The sequence below is a fragment of the Sarcophilus harrisii genome, chromosome 2, assembly GCF_902635505.1.
Source record: "Sarcophilus harrisii chromosome 2, mSarHar1.11, whole genome shotgun sequence".
Taxonomy (NCBI): Eukaryota; Metazoa; Chordata; class Mammalia; order Dasyuromorphia; family Dasyuridae; genus Sarcophilus; species Sarcophilus harrisii.
The window spans coordinates 2,648,355-2,663,464 of NC_045427.1; the positions used below are offsets into that span (position 1 = coordinate 2,648,355).

The window sequence follows — 15,110 nt, forward strand, 5'->3', positions numbered from 1 at the left end:
GTGAGAATTCATATCTAGATTCAAGCAATATACCTCTGTGCAAGGACAGAGAATTTAAGGAATTTAGGGAAACCCATCACCTCCAAAGGCAGTTCAGGCTGCCATGGAACATAGTGCTCAGGCTTTTCAGTAAGTCTGACTTTATTCCTGTTTCTAGTTCTGCCCTCTGGGAGCAAACAGGGAAAAAAAAAATCATCTCCACTACATAAGCCTTTCAAATATTTTAACTTTTGAATTTTTTAAATAATAGCTTTTGCATTTTTCAGAATACATGCAAAGATAGTTTTCCATATATATTTCCATATTTATCATGCTGCACAAGAAAAATCAGATCAAAAAACCCCAAAACTAAAACAAGCAAACAGCAAAAGGTGAAAATACTATGTTGTGATCCACATTCAGTCCCCACAGTCCTCTCTCTGAATGCGGATGGTTCTCTCCATCACAAGTCTGTTGGAATTGACCTGAATCACCTCAGTGTTGAAAAGAGTTCATCACACGAACTGATGCTGAGTGAAATGAGCAGGACCAGGAGATCATTATATACTTCAACAACAATACTAGATGATGACTAGTCCTGATGGATCAGGCCATCCTCAGCAACAAGATCAACCAAATCATTTCTAATGGAGCAGTAATGAACTGAACTAACTATACCCAGAAAAAGAACTCTGGGAGATGACTAAAAACCATTACATTGAATTCCCAGTCCCTATATTTATGCACACCTGCATCTTTGATTTCCTTCACAAGCTAATTGTACAATAATTCAGAGTCTGATTCTTTTTGTACAGCAAAATAATGTTTTGGTCATGTATACTTATTGTGTATCTAAGTTATATTTTAATATATTTAACATCTACTGGTCATCCTGCCATCTAGGGGAGGGGGTGGGGGGGGGTAAGAGGTGAAAAATTGGAACAAGAGGTTTGGCAATTGTTAATGCTGTAAAGTTACCCATGTATATATCGTGTAAATTAAAGGCTATTAAATAAAAAAAAAAAAAAAAAAGAAAAGAGTTCATCACAGTTGATCATTATGTAATCTTGTTATTGCTGTGTACAATGCTCTCTTGATTCTGTTCACTTCACTCAGTGTCAGTTCATGTAAGTCTCTCCAGGCCTTTTCTGAAATCATCTTGCTAATCATTTCTTATAGAACAGTAATATTCTATAATATTAATATATCATAACTTATTCAGCCATTCTCCAACTGATGGGCATCCACTGAGTTTCCAGTTCCATTCCATTACAAAAAAAAGCTGCCATAAACATTTTTTGCACATGTGGTTCCTTTTCCCTCCATTATGATCTCTTTGGAATATAGGCCCAATGGAGAAATTGCAGGATCAAGGGGTATGCACAGTTTGATAGCCTTTTGGGCATAGTTCCAAATTGATGTCCAGAAAGATTGGATCACAACTCCACCAACAATGTATTAGTGTCCCAGTTTTCTCCCGTCCTCTCCAATACCTATCTATCTAAGAAGTGTGAGGTGGTAACTCAGACTTGTCACAATTTGTATTTCTCTAATAGTGATTTAGAGTATTTTTTTAATATGACTAGAAATAAACCTTTCAGATATTTTAGGATAGCTAGGATTCACCCCTTCCCCTTTTCCAGGTGATCCTCCTGTATTGCTCTCTTTCCCATTCTAGTTACTCTCCTAGAGACATCGGGAGGCAAGAAATGGCATTCTTAGACCTAGATGGTTTTGGGTTAACTCCTCAGTTCCTCCCAGCCAGCTTGAGTTTCTTTTGTAAAATAAGATGGTTGGATAAGATGAGACTCAATGAATGAGTTCAGATTACACTCTTTAGATCTTTTCTTTCCAAGCACTTTTTTACCCTCTTTTATCAGCCATTCTGGTGAGTTCAAATTTTGCTCCTATTTGGAAAAAACATATTTAGTTTGGGTCTGCAATTCTTTTTCTATCATTCTAGTTAGAATACTATAGAAACTATTGTATAAAATATAGGAAGAACTTGGCAGCAATCACTGTGAAATATCATTCAGGTATTTATTCCTTCTTTCCTGATGCTTATATTGATTCACTGAAGTTGGGTTTGTTACATGAATTCAGCTATTTGTTCTTGTTGGGGGGATTATAGACTCACAATCTGGGTGGAAAAGGGTCAGGTACCAGTCTAGGCTGCAGCTAAGAATGACCCCTATATGTTATTCTCAACAAGTGATCTACAGTTTTTTGCTTGAAAAACTCACTAGGACTCACACTTCTTTGAACTTGAACAGTCTTGAGTTTCTGTTGTCTTGCCTAAACATATGATGCTGTCTTTCCTGGATTTTCACTAACTGTACTTGTGATGATATGACCTAAAGTTGGCTGATCCCATTTTCTTTCTGTTTTTGCAAATTGGGGCCTCTTCTCAAGTCCTTCTGGAATCTCTCCTGTGCTTTCTAACCTTCCTAATCATTCCAAGGTTGCTGAATGCTAATGCAAAAATCATCTGGTATTCAATGTAAGTCCTTGAGGATATGGTTTGCTTTGCTGTGATGACTCTCACCTGTTTAACCCCCAAAGTAATTTTTGTTTTACCTTTCCAAGCCAAAGAGGGTGGAAGAAAATTGGATTGGGTTGAGCCCACGCCTTCTCCCTTGTCCCTTATTCCCCCCTGTGTGGGTGGTGGGTTTGTCTCTCTTGATCTCCCATCAGAAAACTGCCCATTTTTTTGTTGACCACAGTTGTCCTTGTAAGCCTAGGGTATTAGAAGCTTGACTGTACTGGAAGGTGCTCTGTGTTTATCCTCCTTTACTTGCCCTTCCTTCAGTCTTCCGCATAATCTCTCTTAAATCCAAGTGAGTTAAGTTTCCTCTGTGTCTACTTTATTTTTGTTTGGCACCTTCCTACCTTCCCTTTTTCCTTCTCAAAAATTCTTTCTTCAGAATGTCATTCTAAATGCATCCCTTCTTACCTCCTTTCCCTTAAACAATTTTGGTCTATGAGAACTTCCCACTTCTTGGTTTTCTGAATCCTTTGAAATCTCTTCTCCAGAAGTCTGGTATGGATGTCACACTAATTCTAAGATGATAGTTCCCTACCAGGTTCCCATTTCTTCCTCATTGATGGGAATCTTAGCAAGAATAGGCTTTTCCTTTGTGGATTTCTCCTTTCTTTAGAGGCTGAAAAAGAATTTGGGCAGATATCCGGGTCATTAGGGTGTTGGCCACCGCTGCATCTTGCTGGTAGGGCAACAGCCCTACCAGACCTGGGCTGTTTGGAAAACTATCTATCCATGTGGCATCCAGAAGATCATGGCCATGCGGATTGTGTGTCCTTTTTCAGCTTCATGTATGCCCTCCTCCTACATTAATTTCCTCTTGGCTCTATCCATATACTTATACATACTTATAAATAATGTTTCTGTCATTGCCATGCATGTGTTCCCCATACCCATCTCTTCCACTGGCAATCCTCCCTGTGCCCTGGCCCCATCTTCTTTTCAGATTAGGGTTGGTATTGAGAGGGATGTCAAAGACTGAAGCCTCAAGCCCCAGCCCCTTTCTTCCCCTGCCCTTAGTCAGACCTTTGGCTGAATTGGTCCTAGTTCTTCCCTATCAGGGGAGCAGAGCAAGTTGAAGGCCTCATATTGGTCTTTGACCCTTTGCTCTTGGGCTCAGCGTGCCCAATGTTTTCAGAAGATCCTTTTTGCCTCCCAGCCTTTGTTTCTTCAAATCCTGCCCATCCATCAGGTCTTAATGGAGTTGCAATTCTCCTTTTTTACTTAGATATTTCATTAATTGTGTGTGTGTGTGTGTGTGTGTGCGTGTGCGTGCGCACGCGCGCGCGCGCTTGCGTGTTTGTTGCCCATGCAAAGCCATGAAGCTGGGAGATGGCCTGCTGAGTTTGGGGATATCCTCAGATGTGCCCCAAGAGGTGTTCCTTTTTATGGGAGCGGCAAGGCAACAGTGGCTGCAGTGCTTGGGTTTTATAGAATATGTAATCACACCTTCCTCCCAGGGGTCTGGTGATGACTAAATGAATTCATGTGTCAGAAAGTTTTGGCCAACTTTGAAGTACTTATCCTTATTGTTTGGAGGGATGGTATTAGAGCTGAACCTCATGGGGAGAGAGAGAGCAGGAGGGTTCTAGCTGCTTCCTTGTCTTTCTCTGTCCCAGAGAAATAAGACAAAGGCCACTTGGTAATAAAGGGTTGAATATAGGAGTGTGTAATAAGGGGTAAATGTCTGGAGGTGGTGGTGGGAGGTAGGTGATTTCTTTGCTGGCAGCGCCTTTGACTCATGAACACCCATATGGGCAGGTAGGAAGGAGGCGAGTGAGCGGGTGAGTGAAGAATAAGACTAAATGAATAGCAGACATTTAAAGGACCGCTAAGAGAGGAGGAATTTATAGTTGGAGCACTTGGCCCAGAAGCTGTTCAGTTCTGAGTGACGAGTAGAACCCCAGCAGCCCTGTTCCAGGGAAGCTATGATGTGTCCCTGAGCACACGAGCGGCTCATTGGTGTATGCATATTATAATGGGCATAAAAAGGACTTCATGAAATCTCAGTTCTATTGGAAATGATGAATGCAGAAGACTTACCTGTAAAATAATGAGCAGTGATTGATAGGGATACGAGCACCTCCTTTGTTGAGAGAATCCTCGCTAGAGGTTTTCCACAAATTGTCTTTTCCATGGCTCTGGGGGAGTGGGGAGGGAGTAGTGCAGAAATGCCAATGCTAAAGATTAAGGAAGAGTCTAATTTTTTTTCCTTTTCTTTTTATTATCCAACAGGTTTGATCTGTGGATGAAATGAATCATGATTTTCAAGCTCTTGCATTAGAATCTCGGGGAATGGGAGAGGTAAATATTTACAGACACGAACATTCACAGAAGACTTTGGACTCGGTCCCTGGAAACATCAGTGAGAAATTTATTCACACATTGAAAGTGACAGTAGTTTTTCTAAAGGGCCCCAAATCACTCTCAGGCCACTCCCACTCTCCACCCCTCCCACCCCAGGTTTTAATTTACAGCTCCTTGTGGTTGTGGGTTTTTAATGTGGTGATTTGCATCTGGGGGATTCACTGAGTTTGTCAGAGCGCTTGGGGTTCAGGTAGAGTGTGAAACCCCTCGGTTAGCTTAGTTTTGTGCTGAGCGCTGCAGGTCAGTCTCCCTTCCTGTTCTGCTGTTTGGCAAGTGCCTGCTTTTGAGGGCTGTGGTTTGTGGCCAGTCATGGGTCAGTCTAGTGGCCTGCAGCCTCCCAAGCTTCCCTTTTCTTCTCCTGCCCTTCACCACCACCACATCTCAGAGGAACCTGCCTAATAATGAACTGACACCTCTAAACCTTAATGAATATAGAATGCTAACTTTAATCATTTAGTTCTCGTAGTACCCCTATTAAATGAGTGATCATAGGTCTTCTTATTTCTATTTTATACATGAATCAGCTGAGGCCCCGGGGAGGCTCCTTGTCTTGGCCAGGTCACACAGTTAGTAAGTATCCATGAGGATTAAAAGTGGGGTCTTTGTGACTCCTCAGATTAACCCCCTTTCACACTAATACTCAGTGCTCCACTGTGGAGAAATCAAGAACCATTAATTGATGACAGTAAGTGTCCTGATGGCTTCCATGTTGTTGTCTGAAGTACCTCACATAATGCTGCTGTTAGGATTGTGTCATCCTAAACTGTCTGATAAGAGCTGAGAGCTTGCTGAAGCTCACCATGTTCAGACAGTTTCTCCCTATCAAGACCAGTCCTCAGCCTTTTTGCCCCTTCCCTAAACGCACTGCCACAGAGTCTGCTGTATGGCCAAGTCAGTTCTGGGTCCCAAGCCAGGGATGTGTTCTTGCCAAGGGTCCCCTAGGATAGCCTTACCACAGCCACAGCCCTGCCCCTTTGCAGACAAGAAACATGCTGGCCAAGGTCAGCATCTGTGGCAGAAGAGGCATAGGCACAGACCTGGCAACTTAGTGCTGTTTCTTCCCCTCCAAGAAGCCGCCCCTGCCAAACAGGCTGGAGACTGGCTGCCAAGGCTAAGGGACCAATTAGTGACTCTCCACTGGCTCTAGACCCATCATTTGTGTCCACCAGCCCCATTCTTAGAAAGGGAGAAGAGGGAACCCCAGGATTTGGGGCTAGTCAAAACAAGTCCTCAGCAAAGCACTGTCCACAATTTAAAGATCCCCTGAAAAGGGTCAGCGGGACAGCTTTCCCTCCAAGGACAAAAGGATAGTTCTATTGTAGTAAGAAATGTAGTTACTGCAAAATACCATTCATTGGTAATCTCTTTCATAGAAAAGTTAGGTTTTTGTGCAATTGGAGGGGCTGCGGCATCCTCCCGTTTGTAATTTGAACCGATACTGGGGGTGTTGTGGCAATTAGCAGAGCTATTTAAATGACACTGAGAAACTCCTGTGGCCCGAAGTCCAGTTTCATTTTTCGTCATCCAAGCCCCTGAATCCTGCCCCCTGTGACAGGTGACTCCAAAACCTGTGCAGCTTTTCTTCTCTGGGTATCTGTCTCCCACCAGCCTTTCTGTCTTTCCCCGTCTCACAGGCAGCTAGGAACCTTCAGGGAATTCCTTCTTTGCCTGTGGGGGTCTCTCACCAGCCTTCCTCTCCTCCTGCCCTCTGACAGGTGAGGTGTTTTTGTTCCACCCCAGAATTTCTTCCACTCTGTAAACTTAAGTGTTGAAGTAAGTAAGTGTCAGCATCCATGAAGTTTTTCTTTGTTATTTTCTTAAATCTCCAACTCCTGTTTTTATGAAAAGGTCTTTTCCATAGAATGACCTGGGTCCAAACCACTGTGCAAACATGGGATTTAATTGTTCTCTTAACTCAGCGCATTCACTTTCTAGGAAGTGAGTGGAGTTACCGACATCTAAAGTTCAAAACATTGCATGGCTGTGGGATGCCCCTTGTGGATGCTGCTGATGATAATGTCCTCTCCTTCAGTGCCAGAGATAAATGATTTCAGTGAGCCTCCACTTCTCAGGACTTGGCTTTCGTGTTGTTGTTTTTTTAATTTCCTTTTCCATTATTGAGGTTGAATTTGCATCACTCTGTCCCCAGAGTTGCTGCCATTTCAGCTTGTAACCCATAGCTGGTTTTGTCTACCTGGTCCTAAGGCAGTGGGATGTAGCCTTCTGAGCAGCAGCATTCTGCCCCATTTCTTTTAAAGTAACCTCCAAGGACAGGGGATTATCTTTCTCAACGTGAATTTTATTGCAGCTAATATAGGAAGAGCTCCCACCCTCTGATCCTAGCTTAGGCAGAATTTAATTTGAAGGAGGGGGGAGGGTTTTTCTCCTAACTTGAAACGCCACTCTTATTGACTCAGGCTCTCTCCTTTTCCTTTATTATACCATTTACTAGGGCTTGGCTTTCTAGAAGGAGAAACAGGGAGGGAACGTAGTCACTGGCAAAGTGGAGAGTGGTGTTCTTGACTTGGCTTCCTGGCCAAGTTCCAGAATATTTTAGCAGAGGACTTCTTTGTGAGCACTTAGAGAAGGAGCCAGTGGGAGTCCAGGAAATTGTGCCGGAGCAGCTTCCTTGCTTCTTGGACAGGATCATGAGGCTGATGGATCAGGGCAGAATTGGAGGTGACAGGGGTTTTTTTGGCAGGGATTTTCTCTGTAGCTGTGAAGACAGAATAGAAGCATGGCCTAAAAGCTCAAATAATTCACTGGCTCTAGAACTCGTGGAATGGCTAGCCCCTAAGGCAGGAGTTTCCATAAAGTGAAGAGTAGCCAAGGAAAGCACAGACCAGGGGAAGAAGTCACAGGGATATGAGTGGGCCGGGCTAATTGGATTGTTAGGGAGAGGCTTTTGATAACTTTGGAGAGAGCATGTTTTGAGTGGAGATGGATTTCAGTGGTGACTTAGACTGAGATACTTTGGACTGCGGGGTTTTAAAAGGAAGGGATTTGTGGTTTTCCTTATTAGCTACTATATTAAGAAATGTGAAGGTTCTGCAAGGCTTTTCTGGGCACTTTTTTGACTTTTTAGTGTCTAAAAACTTGGAATTTTTTTGGAAACTGAGATGAATCTGTTGAAGTCATCCCAGGAAAAGGCAGACACCTTCAAGGGCAACACCTGCTGCTCTGCCCCTAGTGGGACAACATCCATTTCAATATTTGAGTTAGCTAAAGCATCTGTTCTAAATATCTTGGAATGTGGGATTTACTTGAGGTCACTGTGCCCAAGGGAAGGGAATTAAGAGTCGAAGGTGCATTTTTAGTGCTTTTAAAAGGCAAATTTAGGAGTATAGACTGTTAGTATTTGGAATCAGTGACTTGCATCTGAACTTTAAATCTCTAGTATCTAAGTTCCCTAAGCATAGCTTAGTTAGCTGATTAAGAGGAAAACTTGCAGGGTTTCAGCCTTTGGAGGGGTCAAGTCAGTGGAAAGCTTACTTTCCTTTTCTCCCACTCAGTCTGGAGTAATCCTCAATAAAGGACTGTCTGTAGTTCAGTGATTGAGTCGGAGTAGGTCCTTTCTGTAGGACAGGGCAGGGATAATGAGATCACTTTAGGGTTAGCAAAGTATCTCCCTTGGTTTAGTTGGACCTCAGAGTATCTTGGGCAGGAAGCCATACTAAGCACATTAGCACATTTTCCAGGCAAGACTCTGATCACACAGGTAAGATCAGGGGAGGAGTCTAGAACAAGGCTAATGGTTTCCTGTTCAGGTCTACGTCTGATTCTGCTCACTACCACCGCCAAAACGAGGAAGGACACTGGGGAGAGGAGGGTAGAATGCGCGAAGTGAAAGGCAGAAAATCCCTCTGAGAGAGAGAACTGTGTTCTTAGAATATTGGAGAGGCAGAGTGGGAGTAGGTAGGGAGAGAAGCCCTGCATTCAGAGGCTGAGACATGGCTCCTTGTCTGGGGGAGATGGAGAAATCACTTTTTCTTCCGGGAGTCAGAAGTGGGAGACAATGGGTGTGGAACGTCGCATGTGGCAGGCTTTGTGAGGTATGGATTAATTTTAACAAACTTTCTTTTCCTCTCTCTCTCTCTCTCTCTCTCTCTCTCTCTCTCTTTTTTTTTTTTTTTTAAGAAAATAGTAAGGAATGGATCTCTAGGAGGAAAAGTGAGGATATATTAGAAAATAGAGATCATGTGAAAAACTAATCATAAAATTCTTTGGGGAAAAATATCTCAAAACTTTTGGACTACTTTATGTGCTTAAAAATGACCAGGAGCCCCTCTAAGATTATGTGTCATTGTGATTATGAGTCAGAACTCCAGATATTTACCATTTTAGAAATTAAAATGTCTCTTATGATTATGAAATTAGCTTTGACCTTGTCTTCCTATTCCCTGTCCTGTCCCCCCTGCCCTCCCTTCTACCCCTTTACCCCATTTACCCCAATATCCCTTGAATGTTTCCTATAATTTGTCCAGTTGTAGAAGGTAGCCTAGCATTCAGAGCCCCACTGATATGGGGCGTCACACTTAAATTCATGCCCCTCTAGAGGCTGGAGTAGCTCTGTGGCCACGGCTGAGCCAACTTCCCTCCATGTCAGTGTTCACATGCCTTTGGGAGGCAACTCCTTTTCTCTTCGCTGCATTTACTGGGGAGTTTGCTGTAGCTCCTTAAGGTGAACTTCCTTGTCTGGAAAGGTAGTGCTGAGCAGAAGTGGTGGATTGTGGGGAGGGCTTCATGCATCCGAAGAAAGGGCATCCCATTGTTCCACAAAAGCCTGGAGGGCTCTTGTTTTTGTGTCCCCAGTCCTGATACACAGTTGATTGATAGGTAGTCATGGACTTAAAGGGATTTAAAAAAAAAAAATCAAAAAGACTAGAAAATTTTTCCCTTTTAATAAACAACTTGTCATCCCTGTCTCCTCCCCCTTCTCCCAGTGATCCAGTGATATTTTCACCCCAGCCCCCTTTTGGGGCTTTTGGTGTGGAATGCTTGGACTTGACCGTTTCTTTGTATTTTGGCACTGATGTCATCCCATAGTAGGACAGCCATCTGAGAGCTCACATGCTTCTTTTGTCCTAGACCCACATGGGAAGATTTGGGGGGGGGGGGGGGGATATTTCTTCCACTCAGGCAAAATTGTGGCATCAATAGGTCCCAGGGAAGCGCCCAGACCCAGGGCCTCCCAGTCCTATTGGAACCCAGGTCTTCAGACCCCTAAGTCTGGCCCTCTTAGCTCATTGCATCTATCACCTCTTCCTTTTTTTTGCCTAACTGTTAAATTCCATAATGTCCTCGTGCCCTGATGTGTTTGGCTGCTCTCTTGTGGTCTGTGTGTGTCGCTTCCCATTCCTGGTACCTTACACGGTGATGCTGTGAACACATTTGTGCAAATTCATGTTTTTAGCTTCTTGGTTTGAGTTTAAGCCCTAAATGTGGAATCGCCATGTCTGAGGATGAGCAGTTTTATGCATCTGTTTTGAGTAAGTCAAATGAATGGATGGGCTGTACCCCTCCCAGATTTTCTTAGAGTAGTTTTAAGTATTAAATGTATTAAATGCTTTCTCTTTGACTTTATGATGAATTTTGGTGTTTATAGCAAAGCCTAAACATTATTATTTTCTTCTTTCCAAATTAGCTTTTGCCTACCAAAAAATTTTGGGAACCTGATGATTCCACAAAAGATGGACAAAAAAGCGTCTTTCTTGGGGACGATGAATGGAGAGAGACTGCTTGGGGTACTCCTCGTAAGTGAAGACTTTCTGTGAATCAATCATTGCTCTACTAATTCTCATTTCTCTGTGTTGCTTACCAAGGAGATGGTGCTGACATGCTTGCTGTTTAGGATTTAATGTTTTAAATCAAGTTGTAGAGCACACACCTATCTGTCTCTTTCCAAATCCCTAGCTAGCAGCCCCTGTGGCTTCAAAATGTTGATAAACTAAGAGTTTCTTTGGGGAGGTAACACTAGCAGATGAACCCTAGGTCTCTAAGGACCTGATCATACAGGAGGGATGTGGTGACCCCTTCTTATTGAAAGCCAGGCCAAACCTAGGGAGAGGGAAGGGAAGGGAGTCGGGGTAGGCACTACTCTGTGCATGAGAGAGATTGCTGCAAGAAAAATGAATTGATCAGTTTGGATTCTAACTCCTGGGAGTTAAGAGAATGAAATAGCCTGGAGTTAGCTGGCATCTTGCCTCTGACACAGTAGCTCTCAGGTCCCCTTTGCCTGTGTACCTCAGTGCTTCCTCACCTGGACTTTCCCTCCCGTCTTCCCCCTTTATAGGTCACTCTTCTCTGGGCTCTTATTATCCAAATCTAAAATTATTCATAATCCTTAGAATCTTTAAGCACTGAATAATTTCTGAAGTCAAGAATTTTGCTTGAATGAATGGATCAAATCAGAGCCAGATTATGCCCTTTGTTTGTAGTTCATGTCAGTAAGCTTATGTGTGTGCTTGTACGAGTGATATCATTAGGGTCAATGCGTATATGAGTAGTGAGATATTTTTAAGCCAGCAAAATGTTCTTGATGTCTTATCTAAATGAATGAGTCTTTTAAGACTAGGATTTAGAGACATTAACAATTTAATGATGTAATTGCATTGTAAATTTAATGTGTACTTTGTCAGAATTTTACTTTGTTTTATTCTTTGAAACTGCATGTTAACACATTTTAAGATTCTCTTCAATTCTGTTTCAGAAAATTGAGGATAAGATTGCTTTCTTATCTTGGTGACCATTTTAGCATGTTGTGTTCAAGTTAATAGAAGCCATTGAAAAGTTGAGCATTCCTAGTTGAATTAGGCATTTATTTTTATATTCAGAAAGGGGAGGTAAAATGGGGATAAATGAGATCACATGAAGAAACACAAAAGAGCTGTTGCAATGAAGGGGGAACAAAGAAAGAGGGATGTACATCAGTATGGCTGGCTGGCTAGAGAGTCACCTGCCCCATAGGTTAACCATGTTGTTGCTTCTATTTTTAAAAATGCAGTTATGTATTCTGGAAATGTGTCTCTGATAATGATGGTATAATTTTAACTTTGGAAAATGTTCTGTGGGGCTTTTTAATTCTGTTGAAGTATTTATAAGAGTTCATAAAATCCAAAGTAAGTTTTTTGCCAGACTAAATCAGACACTTGAATGATTGGATGAATAGAATTTAAGTGCTTCCCGTGTGTTGTGGGGGACACAAAAGCAAAGAGAATGTCTCTGTGCCATGACAGGTATTTGGGGAGTATTGATTGGCTGTCAGAGCTGGCAAGGGAGAGAAGGTTCTGTGGGGATGTGAACTGGAAATGGCTGGGAGGTACTCGGCAGCCTGAGATGCATCTTAAATGCTCTGCTCCCAAACCTTCTCCTTTCTGAATTCTATATTGTTCTCAGGGAAGCTGTCATCCTCCCAGTCACTCCACCTCCTGGCATTGAGACCTCACTTCCACAGCCCCTTATTCAGTCAGTGTCAAATCCTGATGATCCTGGTAGTGTGTGTGTGTGTGTGTGTGTGTGTGTGTAACACGCATGTGCTCCCTTCTTATCTGACTCTTATTATCAGCCCGGTCCAGACCCTCGTCACTTCATACCTGTTGAGGGGCTGCCGAGCTCCGGTCCAGCTTTCTACTGAGCCTGACAGATTAATTTTTTGGAGGTGCCGTTCTGCCCATGTTACTCTGATATCATTTCTGCCCGTGTGTCCCGATTTGTCCCTAAAATCTCATCTTGCAAGATTAAATGAATTCTGAAACTCCCATCTCCTTAGCATCCCGCTCCTTGGGCCCTCTTCCCCCCTCTTTGGAGAGGGAACGCATCTGGGACCCTTCCCTATAAGGAGGTGGTGAATGGCAGACCTGGCCGTGGGGCTTCATTATTCTCTGATCCTTTCTCCCTGCATTTTCTCCTAAGCTCTCCTGTCTGTCTCTTGTTGGGACATGATGCATTTTGTCTTGTTAGACTGTGAACCTAGAGTAGGAGGGATTGATTTTTGCCTTTTTTCTTTTCTTTCTTTAATTTTTTAGTAATCAAAAGCTTTAAGTGCAATATCCAACACATAGTAGGTATTCCATAAATGATAGTTGATGGAGCAAGAAGGGAACTTCAAGGTCCAAGTTAGAAGCTAGCAATGGGAGCATGGCTGGGGAGTTGATTACTGGGTCACATGACCAGTTTCGGTTCTTTCCTGCTTTTTCAATTGAAAGCTGACTTTTCACTTTGGAGCACTTTGTGTCTTAAGTAGGGTTTCGTGACTTAATGTGTGTCACAGACCCTTTTGGCAATCTGGGCTGGCCTGTGGATCTCTTAAAACAATAGGCGTCAATGTAAACTATTACATATTATTATACATTACATTACTATAATGATATCAATATAGTTTTCAAAATTTTTAATAAAGCAAAAAAAGATTTCCAGAGCCGATTTAAAAAAGGAATTAGAAGGATCACAGCATGACTGATGTATGCTAGAAGGAACTTTGTAGGTCAGTCAGGGAGCTTAGTCTTTGGGCAATCCATTTTGAGAAGAAAAACGGATCCCCTGAGATTTGATTAGTGCCAGGTACTCCTGGTGTGGAAAGGCCTACATGAAGGGACAGTTCCTCTGGAACTCACAATCTTAGAAACTTGCTTGTGGTGTTCTTTTTCTTTAAAATATAATGGTTCTCTCTGGGAGCAGGTTTCTTGGGGAAGTTTTCTGGAGGCAGCCTTAGTTTCAGTTGAAAGTAAATAATCACCCAAATGTAGCCAGGTGCTAAAAGTTCAGATCTTTTATTGTGTCCTTTAATATAGCCCGGTTAGCTTTCTTAGAGGCCTCTCTCTCTCTCCTTGGTTCTAAGAGTTCTTGCAGCTTTAGCTTTGTCCTTTGCTTCTGCCTCTGCTTTCTTCAGCCTCCAGCCAACACAGAGGTGAAAGTTGGAACGAATCTGTCTTGCCTCCTTGCCTGGGGCTGGGCAGCTTTCTGGAGAGCCTTTCAGACCAGCCTTGGTCTCAGTGGGGGAAGTGCAGGAGCCCAGCCACCACAGTGGTGTGAGATGAGATGAATCTGGTGGCGCCTCCGAGAGAGGGCTTCTCCTGAACTAACTTGTCACTCCCCTCTCAATCTTTTCAGTGGAACTGACTGAGCCTCTGTCCACTTCTTATATATGATCTCCCAAAAGTTAACTCCTCCTCTGAGCGAGTGGGATTATGGGTTTCCTCCCAGTGTGCTCTCTGGCCCTAAGAGCTTCTTGTTTATATGAGCTCTCTAAAGGTGTGAACACAAGCATTGTTTCCTATTAGTTCTACTTAGTACCTTGTTTCAGGTTTTGGCCCATAACATCTCCTTGTAGGATCAGATCAATCATACTGAGCCAGGCTAAATTAGATAATTATTGTCTCTATCAACTTCTAATGACTTAACACTTTGTAAGGATTCCAACACTTGCTCATTTTAGGAGACTTGTCCTTGGTCACACAGGCACCATGGAGTGAGGGCAGGGTGTGGAGGCAGAGCTTCCTGGGGTCATGGCCAGTGATGTTCCCTTTGTCCTGTGGCTTCTTGGTCCTAGCATAGAGGAGTCGCCTTGTGCAGCTTTTAGTTGAAGCCTTTTTAGGAAAAAATAAAGGGAAGAAAAAAGAAAAAAAAGAACCTGCCCATAGGAAAAAAGAGACAGGTTCTCAGTGCCAGCTTCCTTCCTTGCCATCCAGACCCAGCAGAACCCTTTGCAGGTTCACTCCTCAGGAGGGGGTGAATGGAGGAAACAACACAAATATTGTTCTTTTTCAGTTGTTGTTTGACCCCATTTGTAGTGATTCCTTCTCCAGCTCATTTTACTGATAGGAGAACTGAGGCAGACAGGGTGAAGTGACTTGCTCAGGGTCACACATCTAGGAAGTTTCTGGAACTGAATTTGAACGCAGGCCTTCCTGACTCCCCAGGCTCAGTGCTCTGTCTGCTGTACCACCTCGTTGCCCTTTGCATTAGAGTCCTTCAGATATCCAGATCTGTCCATTGTGTCCCTCAGAGCTTCCTCCCGTCCCGGAGTCCATGCTCAGCTGGTGTGATTCCAGCTTTTCAATGACCTCGCTTAACTTGAGTTTCAGTCCGAGAGACAGGAGGCCCAGTGAGACTTGACTCCTTAGGCCCTGAGTGACTCAGCTGGAGAGTGTGTGGGCCTTTTTGGCTGCTAGCACACATTGCTCACATCTGTCCGAAGGGCCCCTAATGCCCCTCGGGCCTTTTCAGA

The 15,110-nt window shown here is 43.2% G+C and overlaps 1 protein-coding gene across 10 annotated transcripts in view; it reads left to right on the forward strand.

Moving 5' to 3' along the window:
• PUM2 (pumilio RNA binding family member 2) overlaps window positions 1-15,110 on the forward strand; it is a 79,677-nt gene that overhangs the window by 14,432 nt on the left and 50,135 nt on the right. For 7 of the 10 annotated variants that reach the window (XM_031949583.1, XM_031949585.1, XM_031949586.1 and 4 more), the window contains exons 2-3: window positions 4,754-4,822; window positions 10,530-10,638. In XM_031949583.1, coding sequence (XP_031805443.1) covers window positions 4,772-4,822; window positions 10,530-10,638 — 160 coding nt within the window. In that variant the 5' untranslated portion in view covers window positions 4,754-4,771. Of the gene's footprint in view, window positions 1-4,753; window positions 4,823-5,409; window positions 5,456-6,519; window positions 6,601-10,529; window positions 10,639-15,110 lie in introns of those variants that run through there. The other 3 variants (XM_023495316.2, XM_031949587.1, XM_031949588.1) reach the window with 3 other exon arrangements.